At 42.4% G+C, this 24,075-nt stretch overlaps 1 protein-coding gene across 11 annotated transcripts in view; it reads left to right on the top strand.

Moving 5' to 3' along the window:
• Positions 1–24,075, top strand: part of cast (calpastatin) — a 228,683-nt gene that overhangs the window by 179,622 nt on the left and 24,986 nt on the right. For 8 of the 11 annotated variants that reach the window (XM_041185929.1, XM_041185937.1, XM_041185934.1 and 5 more), the window contains 10 exons: positions 1,545–1,634; positions 6,999–7,094; positions 7,499–7,561; positions 11,823–11,948; positions 13,938–13,994; positions 16,799–16,888; positions 18,519–18,614; positions 20,153–20,215; positions 20,778–20,903; positions 22,115–22,171. In XM_041185929.1, coding sequence (XP_041041863.1) covers positions 1,545–1,634; positions 6,999–7,094; positions 7,499–7,561; positions 11,823–11,948; positions 13,938–13,994; positions 16,799–16,888; positions 18,519–18,614; positions 20,153–20,215; positions 20,778–20,903; positions 22,115–22,171 — 864 coding nt within the window. The remainder of the gene's footprint in view (positions 1–1,544; positions 1,635–6,998; positions 7,095–7,498; positions 7,562–11,822; positions 11,949–13,937; positions 13,995–16,798; positions 16,889–18,518; positions 18,615–20,152; positions 20,216–20,777; positions 20,904–22,114; positions 22,172–24,075) is intronic. The other 3 variants (XM_041185932.1, XM_041185936.1, XM_041185938.1) reach the window with 3 other exon arrangements.

Below are 24,075 nucleotides of genomic sequence, written 5' to 3'. Positions count from 1 at the left end.
GAGAGGCCATTGGGGTGTTTGGGTCATGAGTTGGCATTGACATAGCATAACTGATGTGAAGGGCCATGGGGAGCGGATGGGGAGTATGAGTTGGCATTGAGTTGGCATGGTGGGTATGGGGGGGGTCATACATTGTGGGGACGGTTGAGGGAGTGTAAGGGGTGAGAGCTAGAGGTCCAACAGCTTCTGAAACAACTGGGCTGAAATCCCAGAGAATTGATCTGGGCTCTCTAACCAGCCCACCTTGGCACTCACCCACCCCCATGGCCACCTATGCTCTGCTTCCAGGAGTGGCGCCCCCAAATCCATCCTGCGCTCACACTACTTGGAGTGGAAATCACGCAATTTGGGGTACTTTTTACCAAGGTGGGTCTGGCAAGCCGGGAAAGTTCCTCAACTTGAGCTACCCGACTTGGTAGCAAAAATCTGGCCCTTGCTTTCTATTCCAGATTGATTTAATTAGTTGAATTTAAATTCCCCAGCTGCTATAATGGGACTTGAACTCATGGGGCAGAAATTTTCAGAAGGTGGGATTTCTCATCTTGGTACTTGAAGATTCAGTGGGGAATGCATCCCCACCAATCACAGCAGCCCGGCAACCATTTAACGCTCCAAGGGGTATTAATTAGCTGGAGGCAGAACTCCCACCTTTCACTCTGGCAGTTCCGCCTCCGATCTTCCAGCCAATCTGATTGGCCAGCAGCTCTGTAGGCCCACTGGTACCAGCAGTAGTTGCCAGGAGAGGAACTGAAAGCAGTCCCCAGATCCTAAGCCTCAGAGTCCTAGACCTGGTAAGTGCAGGGAGTTCAAGGCGGGGGAGGGAGATGAGGCCCAAGGGAGGTGGGGAGAGAAGATGGAGATCTTAATGGAGAGATTGTGGGGGGTGGGGCAGAGCACCTGTAGGGGGCAGACTTTGGGCCAAGGGGGGCACAATGAAGAAAGGGGGCCCTGGAGGGAGGCACCTCCCCCTTCCCACCTGAGGCCCGCACAGGGTGACCTGTCAGGCTTCCCCCAACCCTCTCGTTTTCCTGAGACTGGGCATCAAGTGGCCACTTTAAAGGCATAAATTTGGGTGAGGGCAGACAAACTTCCCTAAGCCTTGCCCACCCCCCCTCCCACCTCCCCATAAAATTGCAGATATGTTGTGGCCAGGCGGGGGTGGGGGGTGGTGGTTTGGCGGGGGGGTGGGGGTTTGGCGGGTGGGGGTGTGGTGGGGGGGGCGGGGAGGTGGCAGGAGGGCCACCTGAGGAATTTTACATGCCCACCTGCCCGTGAGAGACTGTAAAGTTCTGCCCTTGTATCTAGATAATTAGTACAGACCTGTAGATTACTTGTCCATCTCCCAGGAGCATCTAGCTTCCCCTTAAATGTATCAATACTGGTGACATCAGCTATTCCTTGTGGTAGTGAGTATACTAACCACTCTGTGGTGTAAGTGTAAACAGCAGTTGCTTGAGTTCTTTCTTCGATAAATATCTCATGGCTGCCAGGATATGCTTCAGGTGAAATTTGTCAGAAAATGAAAACATGTCTCGCCTTTAAAGGATGAAGACCCATTCGAACTACTCGCAGGAACACTTCCATCAGAAGCACCGGACAATTCAGCTCCAAAATACACTGGACCTGTAGTGAAGGTACAAAAATAAAATTTGTCTCCTGATACTTTCTGTCTTTGAATAAGTTTCCTGTTACTGCATCGTACGTTAGCATTGTGTTTCTCTGCGCCAGCTCGTTGGTAGAGCTATCTAGTTAATCCCTGCTCTTTCCCCACAACCCTGTAACCCTACTTTTTCACTTTATTCCTTAACTTCTGTCATTAGAGGTCCATCTTTTGAATGCAATGTTAAACAGAGCCCCTCTCCTTGTTCAGATGAACCTAAAAGATTTCATGGCACTTTTAATCATGGGAGTTTCCTATTTGTTATATGTTAAGAAGAATATAATGAATATATGCTCCTGGCTCTTGCAAGCATATTGAAATTGTCCTTACCTTTCTTTCCATAACTCACACCATTTCTAACTTGTTAATAGATTTTCCCTCATGAAAAGTATGAAATCTGCCAGATGCTTACGAGGCTGGTGGGAGAAAAGACGATTAATTGTTTCAAAAGGAAACTAGATGGACACTTGAGGGAAACAAACTTGCAGGGCTACGTGAATAAATCTGGGGAGTGGAATTGACTACCAAGAGCTGGCATGAACTCAATGGGTCAGATTGTCTCCTCCAGTGCCTATATGACTCTATGGCTGGATTTTTTGTGGCGGCAGTGGCACTGCCAACTGGCTGAAAAGTCAAGGGCAACCCCATCTCCGCCAGTCCAGGAAAGCGTGACCAGATTTTATAGTCATCAGGCTGCTAACTGCCTGAGGTCATGGCTCCTGCTCCCATGTAGGAGGGTGTCCTGCCTCGAAGATCTGCCAGCCAACCAGAAGGCTAGCAGCTCTCCAGTCCCAAAAGCACCAGTAGGAGTGGTGGCCATTGCTGGGACTGCAGTCAGTCCCTGATGGTAAATGGCAGAGGCTGGATAACCGTGCAATCAGGGCCGCTTCGCTGGGCCAGTCAGACAGTGTGGGCGGGAAACAGGAGGCTGGGTGTGGGGACTAGTAGGAGTGGTCCTTGCTGCTGGGGAGGGCCTCCACTGGCTACAGGGTGCCCAAACGTGAGCTTGCTCCTGGATGGGGGAAGAGTTGGAGGGGGTGGCAACTAAATTAAGGCCATAGGCTGGAATTTTTCATTTCAGCGGGCAGGCGCTATCGGCAGGCTTGGGATTGACGGGGAAACAGGCCGCTGACCACAATCGGCCCCCAACCGCAATTTCATGCTGGTTGGTCAATTAACGACCAGCCAGTGTGAAACACGTGCTGAGAAGCTCAGCATTGCCGGGGTGGGGGGGGTCGGGAAGAGGGCCGGCAATGTCATCAATGTGGGTGCGGACCAACGCTGACAGAAAGCTCCATGAAGGCAGAGGGCTACCTCAGGCAGCTGAAGACCTGGAAAAGCAAAAATAAAGATTTCAAAAGCAGGAAAAAAGTATCCGTGTATCTTAATCAATCACCTGAAAATTTAGCTAATGAAAATTCTGTCCACAGAAATTTATTTGTATTTCATTTCATCACAGAAATCTCATCCCACCCGTGGGTGAGGTTTGATGAAAAATGCAAAGGCCACCTGGCCAATTCGCCCATCCACCAACCGTAAGGTTGGGCGGGCAGTGTAAAATCGGAATCAATTGTGCTGTTAATGGGCTTAATTGCCCTCTTAATTGTCAGCAGACGCGCTTCCGGCTTTTGCATCTGCCCGGCAAGTGAAATATCAGGCGAGCGCGAGATGACATGGGGACGCCCACCCCAACATCATCTCGCCCTATTTTAACCCCAATCAGGTCAGGTGCGCACCCGCCCGCGAGGCATAAAATTCAGCCCAATTTCTTTGTGGCTAGTAGGGATGATTGGTCCATCACGATTGGTGATATCTGTTTTTAGTGTTTAGCATATTTCTAAGGGGACTCTTCTTTGGTGGTTCTGTAATCTTATTTCAAATAAGAGTGCCCCTGGATTGACCAGTTGTGGATTGATCAGCAATGCAAAGAACCAGGAGCAGACCTGGCAATCTGTGTTGGACCAGATTGTGTACCCATGCTACTAAGAAACCTCAATGATCAGAGCATTTCCCTCCTGCGTGCTTTTCGTGAATTTAATATTTCACAGACCAGCCTGTGGTGAATATTTGGCAGAAACTTCTTTTGCTGGTGAAATTTTCCTCATTAGATAATGAAATCCTTGGCATAAAATAAGTATCTTTGAGTCTACACTGCTGTGAAGCCTCACATGCGGGCCGCACATATTAGAAATGAAAGCATCCACTATTTATAGTTTTTAACTGAACCAATTCTTGTGGCAGCTCCTTGTGACTCAGGCTAATGACTGAGTGCTTCTTCCCACATTCATAGGGCATAAAGGTCTACAGCACAGATAAAGGCCCTTTGGCCCATCGAGTCTGTGCCGGTCAAACAAGTACCTAACTATTCTAATCTCATTTTCCAACACTAGGCCAATAGCATTGTATGCCATGGCATTGCAATTGCACATCCAAATGCTACTTAAAATTTATGAAGGTTTCTGCCTCTACCACCCTTTCAAGCAGCGAGTTCCAGACTCCCACCATCCTCTGGCTGAAAAAAATTCTTCCTCATATCCTCTCTAAACCTTTACCTTAAATTTATGCCCCAAGGTTATTGATCCCTCCTCCAAGGGGAAAAGTTCCTTCCTGTCTACCCCCTCATAATCTTATACACCTCAATCATGTCCCCCCTCAATCTCCTCTGCTCCAAGAAAAATAACCTCTGTCTATCCAATCTCCCCTCATAACTAAATCAATGTTACAATGTCCATGGGGGAACTGTAAGTCAAATTTACTAAATGAACCCCAAATGAAGAAATTACCAAGAAGATTTCACTTCTTGTAACTTTTACTTGTCAGGAAGATATAATAATTTTCATAATGCTATTGGAATTTATTGTACAGTAATAGTGGGGTCTGTGTCTGTGTGTGTGTGTGTGTGTGTGTGTGATTTAATTGAATTAAAGGCAGCTGGTTTGAAGGCTTTAATGGAACAGAAGATAAGCTAGGTTTGAAATGTTAAGTAGGTAAACATAGCTGTAAAGGGAACATTTGCATTTTTAAATAAACCAGATTAAATTGATTTCAAAGGAGGGGTGAAATTTTTCACCTACCCAGGAGAAGTTAAGAAAAAGTGGGCTGAATTTTGCCATTGGCGAGCAGTGGGGGGGGCCTGCTCGCCGGCATGGAAAATGACGGGGGATGATGTCAGGCGGAACCCCCGACGTCATCCCGTCTCATTTAAATTTTCAGGAAGGTGGGGGCACAGCCAAATCAGCTGTGCACCCGCCAATCTGTCAATGGCCAATTGAGGTCATTGACAGGATCATTAAAACAATTAAAAAGGTTGGCGGGCAGGCCAGGAGCCCCGGCAGGGAATAGAAAAAACATGAAACCTCATCCACCAGCAGGATGAGGTTTCATGTAGGGTTTAAAAAAGTATAATAAAGTTTTTGTTAAATTTATTAACATGTCCCATCTCGTGTGACATTGTCACATGAGGGGGTCATGTTAAGGATTTTTTTTCTATTTTTAATGTTTGTACAACTTTCAGCGATCTCCCTGTAGCTGCACTTAGCCTCAGGGAGATGTGCGGTCTTTTGTGCGCATGCGCAAAAGAGTGCACTCTTGCATTTGGGGAATCCCACCCCACACGCATAGGCGGGGCCCGCTTCTCCGGCGGGGATCAGCTCCCCGCCCGCCGGAGATTGGGTCAAGCTCACCCAGTGTGCTCATTTTTCCCAAAGATTACTAGTAAAATTGGTACTTTGATGGATTTTATTATTAGAGAAGTAAAGTCCAAAAACATAGTGAAACAATGGGAATTTGCATTCAAAGGGGGAAATATGTATAAAGGAATGAAGGTTGTGTGCAAGGGCAGGCATTCTAAGATCTAAAACAAGTGTGAAAAAGCCTCCAGCATCTGTTCCTCAAGCTGCAGTCTACAAAGAACTGAAGTTAAGGAAACTCACTTTGAATTGGATTGTTCAGGGTATCATGTTTCTTTGCCTGGGTCTTTTAAAATCTATTTGTCTTACTGTTGTCTTAACGAAAGTGTAGCTGGGAGATAGATTAAGTAGGCAATTTAAAAGTTATCACAGTAGTAATTTATAGATCTATTTGTGTACTTATAATCATTTCTTCTATTAATAAAGGTTTAATTTAGTTATCTATAAGAAATCTATAAGACTCGGTGGTCTTATTACTGCTGAATTCAAGGCACTCATCATGAAATTTATACAAATTGCAAAGCAGTTGTGTCAGTTGTTTCAAGTTTCTCTTTTGGATTTGAGCAGCTCAGCGTTTACCATCAACTGTGCCACAACATACTTTAACACAAATCAGAACCAATGCAAATTAAACATGAACTAACAGGCAAATGATACTTCAAATAAAGAGGAAAATTTCACCTTAAATAATTGATACAATAAAGATATGTCTTCTACCAGCGCATGCATTACTCCCCACAGACATGTGGCATGATGTGCAGATCCAAAGTTCTATACCTTGGCCCCTGGTACATAGGATCTCTCATTTTCCCACCCAACCAATTTGCCTCTCGAGTTGCATTTACCAACAGCTGTATTCCATCTGAGGTCCCCAAAGATGGTGATCACTCGAATGGCACACCACTGCAGAACCTGCTTAGCTAAGTTCACGACAGTCTTGATGGCATGGATTCCCCAGAGACTCCTTTATCCAACTCTTATAAACCCCATTAACCTGTCTGCTCAGTTCTGGCAGAACTAAAACAGCAGCAATAAAATTTTCCAATTTGCAATATCTGCTCTAACCCTGTCTTCACTTTCTGTTTTATTTAACTGTATTACATATAGCACCTTGTAAATGTGCCTTCCCTGTTCTCCCTTCCACTTCAGCTCTTCTTTGTCAAATTCCTTCCTGTTGGTGGTACTTCCAGGTCAAGGGTTGCCTGGTTACATGGACCGGTATTTCTTATTATTTAAGAAAATTACAATTAATCTCTTTACAATTAATGCAAACTCTTAAAAGTCCTTTTCAAACATTCTTAAAATCAATGACAGATTCCAAAGACATTTTAAATAAATTACAAGTTTTACTTACTGTATTACTTCCAAATATCGTAACAATTGACCCGAATGAGCACAATGCCTCAAACTGATGCATTAGATTTTTTTGTGTGAGCTTGGATTTAATAGCAATGGATGGCATGGAGTATATTCCAGCTCTTCTTCATCACCGTTGATGTCAAATGCTATAGGCTTTTACAGGGAGTTTGTCCAGAGTCTTCAATAGTTTCCTAAATGTTGAGTCAATTCAACCAACTCTATTATTTTACAGAAGCATGGAGTATGGATACTGAAATTTAATATTTAAATTTTATTTCTTATATATTCAGGAATCAGATGTTACTAAGAAGAAGGCTGAACGAGTGGGAGAAACTGAAGGATCTATACCACCTGATTACAGATTTAAAGAGCAGCCTGACCCTAAGGTTTGGTCCAACAATTGATTTGAGCCAAGTCAATAATTGTTTCAATAATTTTGTATTTTTGAAATATGTCTATGTACAGAACATCTAGACAAATGTCTACAGTTATGTTTCAAAAAGCACTTACGTAATTTTGTTGCAATAGTAGAAATGATGCTGATATCATGCATCTCAAAGAATTTGAAAGAGATTAACAAAATAGAAGCTGCTGAATAATTAAGATTGAAATCAATGTATAACAGTCCTCTCAATTGATTAATCCTACTACATATAATAACTTTGCAATTCAACTTATTGATCAAATGAGGTTCACACTGACATCATGTATCAAACTGCTGTACAATTATGTTGCTGCTTAATTCTGTTATTCGTCAGAAAATCTTGATGAAGTCTGTTTGTTGTATCAGGATAAAGGTAAAGTGGCCTCTTCCTCCACTGGTCCAGGTGCAAAACCAAAGGCAACAGAGAAGGTAAAACTCCATTTTATTTTGTTCTTGTGAAAGGATTTTATTATCTACAACAAAACTCTTCAAGATGCCATTCCATAAGAGAGTGATATTTATGCAATTGTTACGATAAAGCTGGTGGTTGAAGTTTTTATAAAGCAAACTACATAATGACAGGGCTGGGATCAGCAGTGATGCTCTAGTTGTTGCCGAGGATTGGGAGACCCCACATTCACAGAAACAAAAATGATGAGTGTCGCGGCCTCCTTCATTGTGCTGAGTAAAAGGGTAAGAGAAATATAAAAGTACTCGGAACATGAAGAATGAAAAAGATGAGAAAATTACATTTGGCTTATCATAAACTCATTCCCCTAATGTCGCCTACCACCAGAGCATTTTCTCTGTGTTTCTTTAACTGTCAGAATGAAAAGAGATTTGAAAATAGTAAGTTATAGTTTTTCACAAGTGTTAGATTCCAGACCTTGTAAATTTAATGATTAAGCTTAGTTCTATTTTGAGGAAATGACATCTTGTTATTTAACATCTGTACAGAGAGGCTCATGTGCTGGCGATTAATCTTCCCGTATGTTTGCTTGTTGGAGCTCACTGCTTTTACTTATGCTTCCCAATGTCAGTGGTGAAGTTTTGTGGAAACATCAAGTTCAGGTCTAACTGAACCCTGCAGAAGATAAAACTGCGAGAGACATATGAACATACAAATATATGAATTAGGAGCAGGAGTGGCCATTCGGCCCCTTGAGCCTCCTCTGCTATTCAATAAGACCATCTGATGGTGGGCACAACTCCATGTTCTGCCTACCCCCAGTAACCCTAGATTCTTGACTAACAAGAGAGTCAATCTGCCTGTGCTTTGAAAATATTTATTAATGCAGCCTCAACTGCTTTCTGGAGAAAAGAGTTCCAAAGATTCATGATCCTCTGAGAGAAAAAATTTCTTCTCATCACATCTTAATTGGGAGACCTCTTATTTTTAAACTGTGTCTTAGTCTTGGCCTCTCCCACAAGGGGAAACATCATTTTAACAACCACCTTGTCAAGTTCCCTCAGGATCTTATATGTTTCAATAGGTTCACCTCTTATTCTTCTAAACTCCAATGGATAGAGGCCCAGCCTGTCTAACCTTTCCTTGTAATATAAGCCCCCATCCCAGGTATCAGCTGAGTGAACTTTCTCTGAACTGCTTCTAATGCATTTATATCCTTTCTTAAATAAAGAGACCAAAACTGTACACAGTACTCTAGATGTGGTCTCACCAAAGCCCTGTACAGCTGTAGCAAAACATTCCTACTTTTATATTCTATTCCCCTTGCAATAAATGACAACATTCCAACTGCCTTCTTAATCACTTGCTATATATGAATACTAGCTTTCCCTAATTCATGTACCAGAACACCCAGATCTCTCTGTACCTCAAGTGTTCTGCATCTTCTCACCATTTTGTGAGAAATTGATGTTTTTTTTTAATATTTGTGGGGAATATTGTGTTATTCTGTGGAGGAGTTTGGGTGTATATGTGTAAATGATTTATTTAAGCTGGGCAAAAGTTACTAGAGACAGGTTATCTGGGGGGTTTAAAACATGAAAAGGATACAGTCATTAGGTTTGAGGTACAAGTGAATAGGCTGGATCTAATATTTGCATTTTACATAAGTTGAAAGTTTGTTTGAATATCAAAGGGAAGTCGGGGTAAAAAGGAACATGTTTGCATCTAGCAGGAGTTCCATAGGTAAACCAAAGAGGGGATATTAAATGTTATTGACCAGAAAGCAATTACAAAATATAGACATGAAGAAAGATTTTATAATTGGAAGGATTTGAGTTTCAAAGGGATGTGAAAACAATGGAATCTCAGATGAAAGAGGGAAAAAGGTAACTTAGAGTTACTATGGAGAGCTTAGGTTAGCTGTGAATTGGAGCTGGGCTGGGAGTTGTTAACTGTAGGAAGATATAGATGGGATAGTCAAATGGGCAGATAAGTGGCAGATGGAATTTAACCCTGAAAAGTTTGAGGTGATACACTTTGGAAGGTGTAATTTGATGTATTCAATGAATGGCATGACACTAGGAAGTTCTGAGGAACAAAGGGACCTTGGCGTGTGTGTCCATAGATATCTGAAGGCGGAGGGGCATGTTAGTGGGGTGGTGAGAAAGGCACATGGAACATTCTCCTTTATCAATCGAGGCATAGATTACAAAAGTAGAGAGGTCATGTTGGAGTTGTATAGAACCTTGGTGAGGCCACAGCTGGAGTACTGTGTGCAGTTCTGGTTGCCACATTATAGGAAGGATGTGATTGCACTGGAGGGGGTGCAGAGGAGATTCACCAGGATGTTGCCTGGGATGAAACATTTAAGTTATAAAGAGAGGTTGGATTGGCTTGGGTTGTTTTCATTGGAGCAGAGAAGACTGAGGAGCGACCTGATTGAGGTGTACAAGATTATGAGGGGCATGGACAGGGTGGATAGGGAGCAGCTTTTCCCATTAATTGAAGGGTCAGTCACGAGGGGACACAAGTTCAAGGTGAGGGGCAGGAGGTTTAGGGGGGACGTGAGGAAAAACTTTTTTACCCAGAGGGTGGTGGCGGTCTGGAATGCGCTGCCTGGGAGGGTGGTGGAGGCGGGTTGCCTCACATCCTTTAAAAGGTGCCTGGATGAGCACTTGGTACGTCATAACTTTCAAGGCTATGGGCCAAGTGCTGGTAAATGGGATTAGGTAGGTAGGTCAGGTGTTTCTCACGTGTTGGTACAGACTCAATGGGCCGAAGGGCCTCTTCTGCACTGTGTAATTCTGTGAATTGTAGCTCTAGGCTGGGAGAAGATGCAGTTTGAATCAGCCATCCAGTCAAGTCAGAAAAGTCTTGGGCTGCAACAAGCAGTTTTGTACTGAAATCTTAGATTTCTACAGCAGAGTAGAAGAGAGTTAGAGGTCATGTGTTATGCCTTTATTTAAGCTACAGCAGTTTTCCTTGGGTAATATTACTGGGTTTTTATAGTTAAAAAATCTATAAGGGTGTTGCCTCAAAGGTGTTTACTTGTGGGTCTGACCAAGTAAAGAGTCTTTTGGGGAAATGTTTTGTAAGACTAACTTTAATTGAGCAGCTGTAACCTTGTGTGCTTAAGCTTTATTTTATTCTTGTTAATAAAATTTTTACTTTTAATTTTAAAAGCCCAAAAGTGTTACTGGACTTCTTGCTGTTAAGATCAGCATGTCGTCATCTTGTTTTCAGAATACAAAAAAAAAGGGTATGGTCTGTAAGACAAGTTTCCTTCTGGGGTTTGATTTGTGCAGCAATTAACATCAGCTGTGATCATAACAAATTAAATTACGTATTGCTTTTCTATTCTTTTTGCCAAAGTAGACAAATTCACATTTTCCCACATTATACTCTATCTGCCAAATTTTTGCCCATTCTCTTAAGCTATCTATGTCCCTTTGCAGACTCCTTATGTACCCTTCACAACTTACTTTCCTCATCAGCAAATTTTGCAACCATGTATTTGGTCCTTTCATGATAGTTGAGGCCCCAGCACTAATCCCTGTGGCACTCCACTCATCACATCTTGCCAATCTAAAAAAGACCCATTTATCCCTACTCTCTGGTTAGCTAAAAGGAAGAAATCATCTGTCCGTGCTAATATGTTATGCCCTGTACCATGAGCTCTTATTTTTTGCAGTAACCTTTGAGGCCTCAGCAAATGCCATCTGGAAATCTAAATACAGTACATCCATAGGTTCCCCTTTATCCACATTGCTTGTTACTTCCTGAAAGAGCTCCAATAAATTATGAGATCAGCACAAACCGTGTGACTCTGCTTGATTGAATTGAGTTTTCTAAGTGCCCCAATATGACCTCCTTAATGATAGAATCCAGCAATTTCTCTACGACAGATGTTAAGCTAACTGACCTGTAGTTTCCTGCTTTCTGGCTCCTTCCTTTCTTGAACAGAGGACTCTCATTCACCATTTTCCGATCTGATGAGACCTTTCCTGGATCTAGGGAATTTTGGAAAATTAAAACCCATGCATCCACCTTGCATCTTACAGACATGGGATTGACAGAATCCACCTCCCCATTTCCACTGGGTAACATGGTATCTGAGAGTCTAAAGGACGGGAAGGAGAAATATACAGTTAATAGCCACTGCTGCTAACAAAGTTGTTTCTCAATTTGTGCTTCACTGTTGAGGATTTTGAGGCCTCTGTATCTGTGTTCTTGAAATATCTTTGAGATGGTTTACCTACATTTATTGTATCATTATCACAGAGTATGACAAAGGGTGACGTCCTGGAGTCTCTGTCAGCAGACTTTGATATCAGCTCTTCAGTTCCAATTTCAAAATGCTCGGCTCCAACTTCTCACTCTGCAGCTCCACCGCCTATGCAGAAGGAGGTATGGCTCCAATCTCAAACTGCTAGAGACTGCAGCTGGAGTGGATTGCTAATTCTTAGGTCCACTGCCTGATTTTGGTTTTGCAATCTGATTGGTCATAGGTAACCACATGACTGATCAGAGCAAATGGAACAAGGAAACATAAAAGTTAGGTTTTGATTTTGTGCTGTCATGTGAAACGATGGTAGAGAGACATTAATTTCTGGTAATTCTCTGAGGGCACGGGTTCAAATCCCACCACAGCAGATGTTGGAATTTGAATTCAATAAAAATCCGGAATTAAAAGTCTAATGATGATCATGAAGCCCTTGTTAATTGTCATAAAATCTCATCTGGTTCACTAATGTCCTTTGGAAAGGAAATCTGCCATTCTCACCTGGTCTGGTCTACAGCAATGTGGTTGACTCTTAACTAGCCTCTGTAATGGTGTCTCAGTTCTATCAAACTGCAATGAAGTCCAGAAGGAATGAAACCGGATGGACCACTCATCATTGACATAGGCACAGGAAACAATAATGGCAAACTCCACCCTGTCGACCCTGCAAAGTCTCCTTACTAAGTTGAGAGAGCTATTTCACAGACTATTCAAGTGGTCATAATAATGGAATCATACCTTACAATACCTTATCAGATACCACCATCACCATCCCTGGGTATGTCCTGTCCCCACCAGCAGGACAGACCCAGCAGAGGTGGTGGCACAGTTGGGAGGGAGTTGCCTTGGGAGTCCTCGACATCAACTCTGGATCCCATGAAGTTTCATGGCATCAGGTCAAACATGGGAAAGGAAGCCTCCTGCTGATTATTAGCTGTTCCCTACTTCCCCCAACCTCTCAGCTGATGATTCAGTACTCTTCCAAATTGAACGCCACTTGGAGGAAGCACTGAGGGTGGCAAGGACACAGAATCTAATCTGGGTGGGGTACTTCAGTGCCCATCATTAAGAGTGGCTCAGTAGCACCACAACTGACTTACTACTGTAGTGTAAATGTAATGAAAACAATTCATAACATTCATGGCTCATGCTGAAAGCTGCACTATTTTACAGAATGCAGTAAATCCCCTTTCCTCGTGTTTTGTTAACTGGTCAACATCTTCTTAAATTTAACAGAGATCTTAAGGACTTTGCTTCTGCTTTGAATCTCTGATTTCATTTATGTTTGCAATTGATGATAATGTTATATTTTAGGCCTTAGCTAAAAATTATGGCCTATTTTTTGTGAGGATCTAGCAATGATCCTTGCTATACCCTGTTATTTGCAGCCTGCTAATGGAAAAAGGTGGGCAAAATATTGCGCTCGTTGGGCAAGCGTGTGTCTGACCTGAATAAGCGTAAAATGGCGCGCAATGACATTGGGGCAAGAGTCCCGACGTCATCACGCACTTGCATGATATTTCGGTTGGTGGGAGCACGCAGGGGTCGGCAGCGTGCCTGCTGACAATTAACAGGCCTATTAAAGTCCCAATTGAATTAAGTTTTTCGCTGCCCATTCAACCTTATGGATTTTTTAGGAAACCTCATCCACAGGTGGAATGAGGTTTCCAACAGCTGTTAAAAATTAAATAAAAATTTAAACATTTCGTTAATAACATGTCCCTGCTCCCATGTGACAGGGTCACATGAGGGGACTTTTTTTTAACAATTTAAAATTCTTTATTTTTAATTCTTAAAATCTTCATCTCCCTGAGGCAGCTCTGTGCCTCAGGGAGCTTTTCCTGTGCACACCTACATGAAGTTCACTGCTCGCCCTCCTCTCCCGCCACCCCCCTCTCCCAACACAGGCAACACTGAGCACTGCAGCACATGTTTCACACTGGGCGGGCCTTAATTGGTTCTCCGATCGCTCCTGCCCGCCTCTGCCGAGCCCGCCCAGCGAGGGCAAAATCCTGGCCGTAATGATTGAAGTTAAATGGCAGAAACTTGAAACAGTTGAAGATAAAACAAGTGAGTGGGAAATAACAGCCAATGTTCTTTTCTTATTTACAAAGGCACCTCTGAAAGCTTTGATGGTTGCCTCGGTTTCTGCAAGTCAAATTGGCACTAAGGTAAGTGACAAAAAGAGAGTAAAATGTGATATGTGGAAATTTCTGTTTATAGTTGAAACGTGGTTGTGGGTTACGGTCACATTTATGGAGAAAGAGTCAAAACATAATTTTTTGGGGGAGAAAGATTAGGCTTTGCAGAAATTATGCCCACAGACAATTCCTCCCAATCAAGCTTCACTGGAATGGCACCATTTGTCAGATTGGAAACTGGTAGCTTCCTAAGCATCCAGGGGGCCTTTCTGAAACTGACATTCCGCACCTTGACAAAATATTCAGGGTCCCTATTTTAGGATCCCAGTTCCAAATGTGACATAAACTGGGTGGAACGTTGAGTTGTGCAGACTCCATTTTCCAGGCCTGCAGCGACCTGACCAGCATTCCTTTAAGGAACTGCCAGAGGTTGCCAATGAATAGATAACTTCAGTTTAAATTTATGTGGAGCATCATTGAGCTGGAATACTCCTCCTGACTCCACAAGAGTAATGCTGGTTGCTGCTGACCTGTTCCCAAACCCCGGGACCTACCGATGAGTTGGCTAGGCGTTGGAACTGTACAATTTCCCTGAGATCCCGACCTGTGAGCTGCATCAGGATGCTCAATTTCCATCTACAACTAGCTGAATTTTGCAGGTGAGGCCTGTGCCCCATTTCCAGCAAGCCTTTGGCTGACACCTTTGAACTTGATTCTCTTCAGGGTGCCTATTTTGCACTGGTTTCTAGCTCCATTCCAATTTCTCTGGCTTTTTTGGAATCCTATCTCATAAGGCCTCTTACAAAGCAGAGATTTGAAGGTGTAGCCTGTTTCACGTTTCCTGTGACTTTGCGCATTCTGAGCCACAGCAATTAACAGCAAGCGTTAGATGACTGTTCCTTGCCACTTGTAAGAAATTTTCAAATATTATATCTCCCCCTACTGAGTCTGCACATCACCAGCAATGACCTTTCCTCCTGTGACCTTGCAGCTTGCTCCAGCATTCCTAGATTTCACCCCTGCCCCCTGCTAGTCCTATCTTTATGCCACCTCCTGGTGAAGTTACCCATAAACAATGGACTAACTCACACTCATCAATTCGCCTGTCATCCATCAATGCATTGCATAGCCAACAGGCATGAAATTGCTTGAATCGTGTTCAGTGGTTCTGCTGGAATCTTGCTGGTCTTTGCCCTCCTGTACTGAACCCAGTAAGCTTAGTGGGACCAGAAAGAGAACACCAGGTCTGCATGAAGTAGGCAGGCACAAGTGTCATTACAGGAGCATTTCCAGTGACTACTACACTAAGTAGCTGAAATATTTGTTCCCTGGTGCCCTTAGAGTGGGTTGTCCAGCTGTACCAGTACCCCAAGGCAGGAAGAAAGGACTGTACAATGGAGTGTAATGAAGGTCATAATTATTTGTCCACTTCTTCGGGGTACCAGTCGGGGTTTCTGTTTGTACCACAGGGTTGGATTTCACAGGGTTCCATGTTCACCGCACTGTGACTGACGGGTCCATCGGGAGCCTGCCCATAAAAAAGCCAACTGCCCTGCATGCATTTTCTGCTTGGCAGGGCATTAATTGGCTTAGGGCAAGGCGTACAATCCCATCTAGGGTGGAGGTCACATCTTGGAGAGCTGCCAGCCAATCGGGTTGGCTGGCAGCTCTGTAGTCCCAGCTGCACAAGGTTTAAGCAGTGGCCACTGCAGGGACTACAGCCTGTCCCTGGAGAGGTTATGGAGACTGGATTGAAGGTAAGTCTGGGGTATTGGTGTGGGCTGGGTTTCAGAAGTCGGGGAGGGGGTGAGTTTTGGGGGAAGGTTAAAGGGAGGTATGACCTTTGGGGTGGGGGTGCATCCACTGGGCAGAGGGGACCCTCAAAGGAAGTCCCCCTCCCTTTTGCCAGACAGTAAAAGCTGCTGGGCCTCTTGCAGGTAAAATGTTGGAGGGGGCAGGATGAGACTCTTCAGTGGCCATTTGGGCCTCAATAGGTGGGCTGGCAGCCCAACACCTCCATTGCCGCCCCACAAAATAGGAGAAAGGTCGGGTGTTTGTGGGTGGGGAGGCAGTGGGCAGGCCACACATTGTACTTTATGAGACAGCTCTCCTTCAAAACACCAGGCAGGGTTCAATTTAGCCTAGAGAGCCTATCGCTAAGATTTGGAAGAATATCACTGCTGCTGACCTTGGGTCAGGGACAGATACAGAAATTTTTGTATTGGCAAAGTGCATTTGATTACTGTATGATCAATTACACTCGTCTTGCAGATTGAAAGCATACTCCACGTCCTTAGTGGGGCTGGACTCAAGAACATGGCCATCTTCCCAATGTTCAATGCTGTTAGGATGTTAATAAAGTAAAATGTATCAAATTACAGGATAAAGGGCAAATTCTGAAGGAAGGGTTTATTGGTGACCTGTTTATGTGCTGTTGATTATCCCCCACCAAAGCTTCCAGACACTGGAGCACGACAACTTTCCTGAGCCTCAACATTGGTAAGGTATTAATGAAGCAAAATACATCAAATTACGGACTTGCTTCATTAACAGCTTCATCTCTGCAGTATTTATTGTCATACTTTCTAAAATGGTCTCATTCACAAAAGTAAATCTAGAATTTACCAATTGGTTATTGTAAAAACACAAACCATAATTACCCAACATGCTCCCAATGTCGAGACTTCTCACTAGGAGCAGGGAGTTTGAAAAGTACTCAATATGATTAAGCAGCAGTTACTTGGGATCTCTTTTCAGTAAATATTTCATTGCTGTTAGAATATGTTCTAAGTGAAATGTATTGGAAAATGAATAAGTCTTTTATATCTTTAAAGGGTAAAGATCCATTTGACCTGCTTGCAGAAACACTGCCATCTGAAGCACCAGATGATTCAGCTCCCAAATACACTGGTCCTGAAGTAAAGGTACGATTAAATTTGTCTCCTGAGACTTTAAGTCCTTGAAAATTTCCAGTACACCGCCTCATATATTGGTTAGTTTCTTGGGGGGGTTAATATACATCTGGACAGTTGAAATCAGCCTGTTGATAACTGTGCTGCCCCCCAGTCCATTGTGGTCAATGTGTCACAGTAAAAGTAATGCTGCCTCTAAAAACAATTACATAACTGCCTGATCTCCAGTTGTCTAACTGCCATGAGCATCTTAATTTAACGTTTAAGGTAATATTTAAATATGAGCTGATATTTTAAAAGCACGCAAAGCATTTCATAGAGACATAGACAACAAGCCAAAAGATGAATTATTAGGAGCATGATCAAATCCTTGTTTGAAACGTTGGGTTTTTAGGAGGAACTTTAAGGAGCAGGAATGAGTTTACTTTGCAGGTGCCCTGTGCCAAGGTTCAGTTTGAAGTCCCTACATTTTACTGGACATGGATGCTAAATAGGACCCACTTAACCTCTTGTGAAATCGACAAACCTATGATCATGAAAAGGCATGTTTGCAATAGGTAATAGGAAAGTAGTTGACAAAATGAACAGAGATCAGTTATTACCATTGTCCATGTGTCCTTTCATTGGATCTGCTGAGGATCCCTGACTGTCTTGGGGTCCCTATGCATTTACGCAGACTTTGTGCTACTCCTGTAGTGTAGGAGAGTGAGGTGGAGAAACAGAGGGGTTTAGGGACTCCATTGAAGAACAAGGAAAATCTGTAAAACTCCAGAGGTGGCACTGTAACTTAACCAAACTGCATCAACAAACCAAAAGAGATGAAGCAATCAAATCATTTGGAACGCTTTTTGACAAGGTTTTGGTTGCTCTGAGGATGCTTCCTAAAAGTGCACCTAGTGTATTAGGACATGACTTTAAAAGCAGAACCATTTGACAACAGGGAAAGGGATGTGAGAAGGCTGATTGGTGGTGACACATTCTGCCAGGGGCTGAGGGTAGTTTGGGCCTGATTCTCCTGGCTCCTTGTCCTCCTTTGGAGTTAACCTTGCTTCCACACCAGCACCAGACTCTATTATAATGTTTCCAATATTTCCAGAAGTGCTCCACAGTATACCTGGGTGCAGGGACCTCTCCACAGGACTTTATTTCTTTTCACATGCTCCCAGGACAGTTTTCCAATTCTCAAAAACCTTTAAACCACTGTCTTAGCGCTCTTGAACACTAACAGCAACACTCTGCTTCATGATCCCAAAATGACTTGGACCTGAGGAATGAAGATGGGGGTCAGGGCAGGGACCAGACTGGAGTGGGAAAGAGTAGATGTATTGTTGTAGAGAAGGGCAGATAAGCTCGCAGTTACATTGAGAAAAATGTATGACTTTTACCTTCCTTTAACCAAGTATCTATTAAGTCTCATTCACCTTGCAGGGCTACCTGTTTTCATAATCGCCAGGTATAATTCTATTCATAGACACCCTTTCAACTGGTATAGTTGTTTACAGGCAGTAAAAAGATAGATTTTCAGTACAACACAATAATTGCCTAATTGTTTTTATTCAGTTCTATGAATTATTTTACTGAAGCATAGTTTATGGATATTGAACCCTAATATTTATGTGATCTTTGTTTCTGATATTTTCAGGAATCAGATGTTACTAAGAAGAAGGCTGAACGAGTGGGAGAAACTGAAGGGTCTATACCGCCTGATTACAGATTTAAAGATCAACCTGATCCTAAGGTTTTTCCCAAGCCAATATTAGTTCTGATATGTTCAAAATATGTCTTATGTATCAAACACCTCGAAATAGCTTTCAGTGCTCTACTGCAAAAATAAATTCCTACATTTGTGAGTTTGCAGTAAAAATGATCCTGAAATCATAGGTCACAGAATCTGGCAGTACATTGCAAAAAATAAATTACTGTATTCTTAAACTGAAGTCAGTACACACCAATATCCTCCATTGTTTAATCCAGCTATATTTTAATTAAATGCTGTGGTTATTTAACTTACTGATCAATTGAGTTTTGCACGGATGTGCGTATGTTAGCGGTTCTATCTTTACCCACTGAAAAGGTAAGCCACAAAAATTGCCAGAAAAATTCAAAAACTGACAGCATCTGTGGAGAGAAACTCAGAGTTAATGTTTCGAGTCCATATGACTCTTCTTCAGATTTTGCTTTTACCCTTGAACTAATTGCTAGCTTAAGAGTCTCAACTAAAAGAGATTTCTAAGTATTAAAGGAACATAGTCTTAGACTGGATCCTCAAATAAAAGTCCTCTCTTCCAGGAGTTTCAAAGCCAACAAAGTTATCTTCAAATGGGACATACACTGAGGCATTATCTTAGTAGACCAACTTTTTTGAAAGTTTACCAATACTAGCTCTTAGAAATGTAAACCAAGACTTCTAGAATAGTGTGTTTATGTGAGGATTCCCAAGATAAGATACTTTAGACCACTCCTCTTGTGTGCTTCAAGAACACATGTCTTTTACTGAGCCAATTATGGATTACAGCTTTTACATGAGGTTACAGGTTACTAAAGCCAGACACAAAGTCAAAAATGGGATAAAGATATCCGCAATTTTGATTCCACCTTATGAGCAAAGTTTGGATCTTCAAACAAATATATGAAAGAAAATTATACTCTCAAAATCCAATATGGCTAGATTAGTTTTTGAAGTATCTTTATCTCAAAACCCAGAGAGGTGGAATTCAACAAAGGAATTCAACCCCTTTGTGTCTCAAGATGGCCAAATGCTGACTGACCCTTCTAACTAATAGTCAAGTTTTTAAAAGAACTATGTTCCGCCATATGTCACGGCATCTTCAATTGTTCATTGTATTCATGTTGGTGAAAAACATTGTATTATCTTATCTGAGAGTAACCTTAGTTCATATAAGTCTCATTCGTGAATGTTAAACTCCAGGCATGCACCTGGTTATTATGGATGCTCCCCAATTTCTCACAACCTGAACAACCCTGTTTACTTTATACATATTGGCAATAATTCAAGTTAGCAGCCATTTTCATGTCATTCTACCATTTTATCATGATAACTTGCCATTTTATATTTCTAATTTAGGATTAACACCTTAAAATCTTAGATCCCCCATTAGATTTGAGAGTTCCTTCAAATGTACACCACATTTACACTTGACTAAGTTCTCTTTAGGATGCTGAAGTATTTTATTAAATTTGTGTTGTTGCTATACCGATGGCTTTCAATTTTAAATAATTCTAATGTCTCTAAGAGGAATCATTTTTTTGGAATAGGAAAAAGGTAAAGTGGCCCCTTCCTCTACTGGTCCAGGAGCAAAACCAAAGGTAATAGAGAAGGTAAAGCTGAAATTGTTTTTTCTTGAAGGAGCATTTAGTTCTTGGTAGTAAAATTCTTTAGGGTTCCATTCCATAAATCAAGGATATTTATGCCCTTATTATATCAAGATAGTGGTGGACACTTGTTAAAGGATGCCACTTGACTTAATGCCAGGTTTAGAATCAGCAGGGACACTCTAGCCATTGCCCAGGATGGGAAGACCCCACACTCACATACTGTAAGTATTGGAAAATTCAAAAACGGTGAGTGTGTCTGACCTCCTTCCTGGTTTTGGGCAGGAGGGTAAGAGAACTTGGAACATTAATGGTATCTGAGATAAAAAAAAAAGGAAATTTGACTCCTTAGAAAATAGTTCTCATCACTTCTCCCCATACTTTCAACCGAGTAACATGACATGTGAGAACCTAAAGGGAGGGAAGGGAAAATTATGGACTTAAAGGCCATTGTCACTGATGAAGTTTTTTCTTGGGTGCTTCTGTATTGAGAAAAAAGTCCTTTGCATCTGTGTTCTTGAAATATCCTTGAGATGAATTAACCAGATTTATTGCATTATTATCACAGAGTATGTCAGAAGGTGACATCCTGGAGTCTCTGTCAGCAGACTTTACCCACAGCTCTCCAGCTCTGATTTCAAAATGCTCAGCTGAAACTTCTCACTCTGCAGCTCCGCCGTCTAAGCAGAAGGAGGTATGGAACATAGGAATAGAGGAAGGTCATTTAGCCTGCCTGTTCCACCATCCAAGATCATAAACTTTGAAACTGCAGGGTGGAGTAGGTTGGGCATTCTTAGGGCCAATTCCCATTTATGCTTTTGTAATGTGACTGGTCACAGCTAACCACATGGACAACAATTAACAGGGACCGATGGGTAAACAGACTCAACAATGTCACCCTGATTGATTTATATGTAAATGTTTATTTTTAAATGATTTTAATAGAATTAACAAAATATATTTTGTAATCTACACTTTTTGGAGTGGAACTTCATCATCGCTCATTTTCTAGAAAGAAAAGAGGTTAAAAAAAATCACCATTTACACAGGCCTATGACTTGCGCCCCAAGCACACGAGAAACATTCGGTGCGATATTAAGCTTTTCAGGGCAGCCACCCAAAATGGGCAGTATTTTCCTTACACATGTCAATATGAGGCCTAATACGTGTTTTAATGTCCTCTCTGAGAAAGTGGGCTCTGCTTAGTTTTCCTGAGCGTAAGATACTGACCAGCAAATGGCACACTACTGGGTGCGTGTCATGCTAGGCAGGCCTTAATTGACCCGCTCACATAAAATAGTGGCGCGCAGCTGTTCATGGACGGCAACTCTCCCCTTGGTCCCTATGCTGCTGGGACTTCAGGTGCCTGCTTGCCTGCCGCCTTTGCCCCAATAACAACATTTTTACGTCTTTGGAGATCTAGTCCATTTCCCTACCTTGCACAGTTCCCCACTGGCAGTGCCTGATTCTGGCCTTCTGGAGGGAAAAAAATACTTCAATTGACAGTCTTACAGCAGGTTGTTTCTGTTGGAGAATTGGGAACTGCCTAGCCCTGCTTCCTCTGAATGTACCTCAAAATAGTGAAGGCTGCTGTCTACTTAAACTTAGCATGCAGTATAGATACAATCAAAGCAAATAGTAAGTTCCAAAGTCTGTGTTGTAAACTGCATGGTTTACCAATTGCAGTTTCTTCCCTTGCGATATATTTAACTAGCTAACATCTTATTAATTTTAACAGCTTTCTTAAGTGTTTTGCTTGTGTGCTGATCTCTGTTTTCTACGATTGATATAATGTCACATTTAAGTTCTTACAAAAAGCTGGTGGAAGTGTTTTTTTGGAAATCTGCCATAGTTGAAACTGCGAAACTGAAATAACCGTTGAAATTTAATTTCGTTCTTGTAAAGGCACCTCTGAAAACTTTGACGGCTGCCTCACCTTCTGCAAGTAAAAGTGATACAAAGGTAAGTGAGAAAATAGGAGTAAAATATGAATAGTAGGGGTTTCTGTTCACAACAGAAATGGGACAGTGTGTTAAGGCCTCATTTAAAGAGAAAGGATTAAAATGACTCCACCCAATGTTAGAGAGCACTCCGTTCTTTGGAATCAGATTTCATTTTCTTCCATATGAATCATGCAAAATTAGAGGTTCATTTAGTTTTAGTTCCTGCCTACCCTTTTGTAGCAAGTGTATGATTTGATGTATGATGGAAAAGGGGTCAGGAATGCTGTAGTGTCCAAAGTCACTAAGGAGTCAGGGGGTGTGTGGATGTGAATGTTAAACCAAAAGGGTGAACGTTTTAAAGCTGCTTTAACTTTTGCCACAACGTTCGGGGAGCACTTCTTGTACGAGTTTAGATGCAGGGTCAGACCCTGAGGTCATGGCCTGGGAAATTGATAATGGAAACAAGGAAATGGCGGAGGCATTGGCTTGGAAGACTTCTCAAAGGTACTTGAAAATCAAGAGGTGAAAAGAAAGGAGGAACTTACAACAATCATCATCACCTGGGAAAAGATGCTGGGAAAACTAATGGACCTAAAGATCACCAAGTCCCCAGGATCAGATGGCCTGCATCCTGGGGCAGGATCTTTAGGTCAGTGAACAGGGAGTGGAGCCCGCTCACCGACACTTTAATTGAGGCGGGATGACGCTGGGCGGAACTCCCGACATTACCCCGCATCATTTCAATTTTCAGGTTGGCGGTCATGCAGCTAAATCAGCTGTGCACCTGCCGACCTGTCAACGGCCAATTGAGGCCATTGACAAAGTCATTAACCTCATTAACGGACCTGCCTGTCCAACCTTAAGGTTGGCAGGCAGGCTGGGAGCCCTGGCAAGCTTCAGAAAAAGCAGGAAACCTCATCCACAGGCGGGATGAGGTTTCGCGAGGGTTTTAAAAAATTTAATTAATGATTGATTTAAAGTGATGGACATGTCCCAACTCATGTGACAGTGTCACATGAGGGGACATGTCAGGGAAATTTTGCTTTTGTATCTTTACCATTTTTAAATTTGCCACCAATCTCCCGCCCTCTCAGGAAGCACATAGCACTTCCTGGCGGACGTCATGCTGGACAGATCTTAATTGGCCCACCCACGTAAAATGGCGGCCCGCCCCCAATCACTCAGCACTCTCTTCTCACAGGCTATAAATTGTTGTTCCCTTTACTTTTGGTAAGTTTATGAATTGTCCTGATGAGTGCAAGATGAAAAGCTTCAAAAAAAATCTTTTTCTCAGCGATACTCAAGTTTTATACTACCAAATGACTAAATGAATAATTGTCTATTACACCTTACAATGAAGAAGAATTTGAAAACCCTAAAGGGTTGACATAGTTTCTGACAAGTTTCAGATTTCATATTGTGTAAATTTAATAGGTAAACTCAGTTCCATTGGCAGCTCATGAATTTTTTTTCCTATTGCTGTAATTGGCAGAGATTTTTCTCCTGCTCCATTCCATCAGATGGAATATAGGAACATAGAACTTAGGAGCAGGAGTAGGCCCTTCGGCCCTATTAGCCACCATGGCTGATCTAATTGTAATCTCAACTCCCTTGTCTATCAACAATATATCAAAATCAGCCTTGAATAAATTCAATGGCCAGCTCCACTGCTTTCTGAGGAAGAGAATGCCGCAGACGAATGACCCTCTGAAAGGAAAAAAATTCTCCTCATCTCTGTCTTAAAAGGGAGATCACATATTTTTAATCTGTGTCTGCTAGTTCTAGTCTCCCCACAAGAGGAAACACCCTCCCAGATTCCACACTATCAAATCCCCTCAGTATGTTATACCACTTCTCATTCTTCTAAACTCCAGTGGGTGAAGACCCAACCTGTTCAACCTTTCTTCATAAGGTACGCCCTGT

The sequence above is a fragment of the Carcharodon carcharias genome, chromosome 4, assembly GCF_017639515.1.
Source record: "Carcharodon carcharias isolate sCarCar2 chromosome 4, sCarCar2.pri, whole genome shotgun sequence".
In the NCBI taxonomy this organism is placed as follows: domain Eukaryota; kingdom Metazoa; phylum Chordata; class Chondrichthyes; order Lamniformes; family Lamnidae; genus Carcharodon; species Carcharodon carcharias.
The sequence above is the reverse complement of the archived record's forward strand: the minus strand, read 5'-3'. Positions and strand labels throughout refer to the sequence as shown.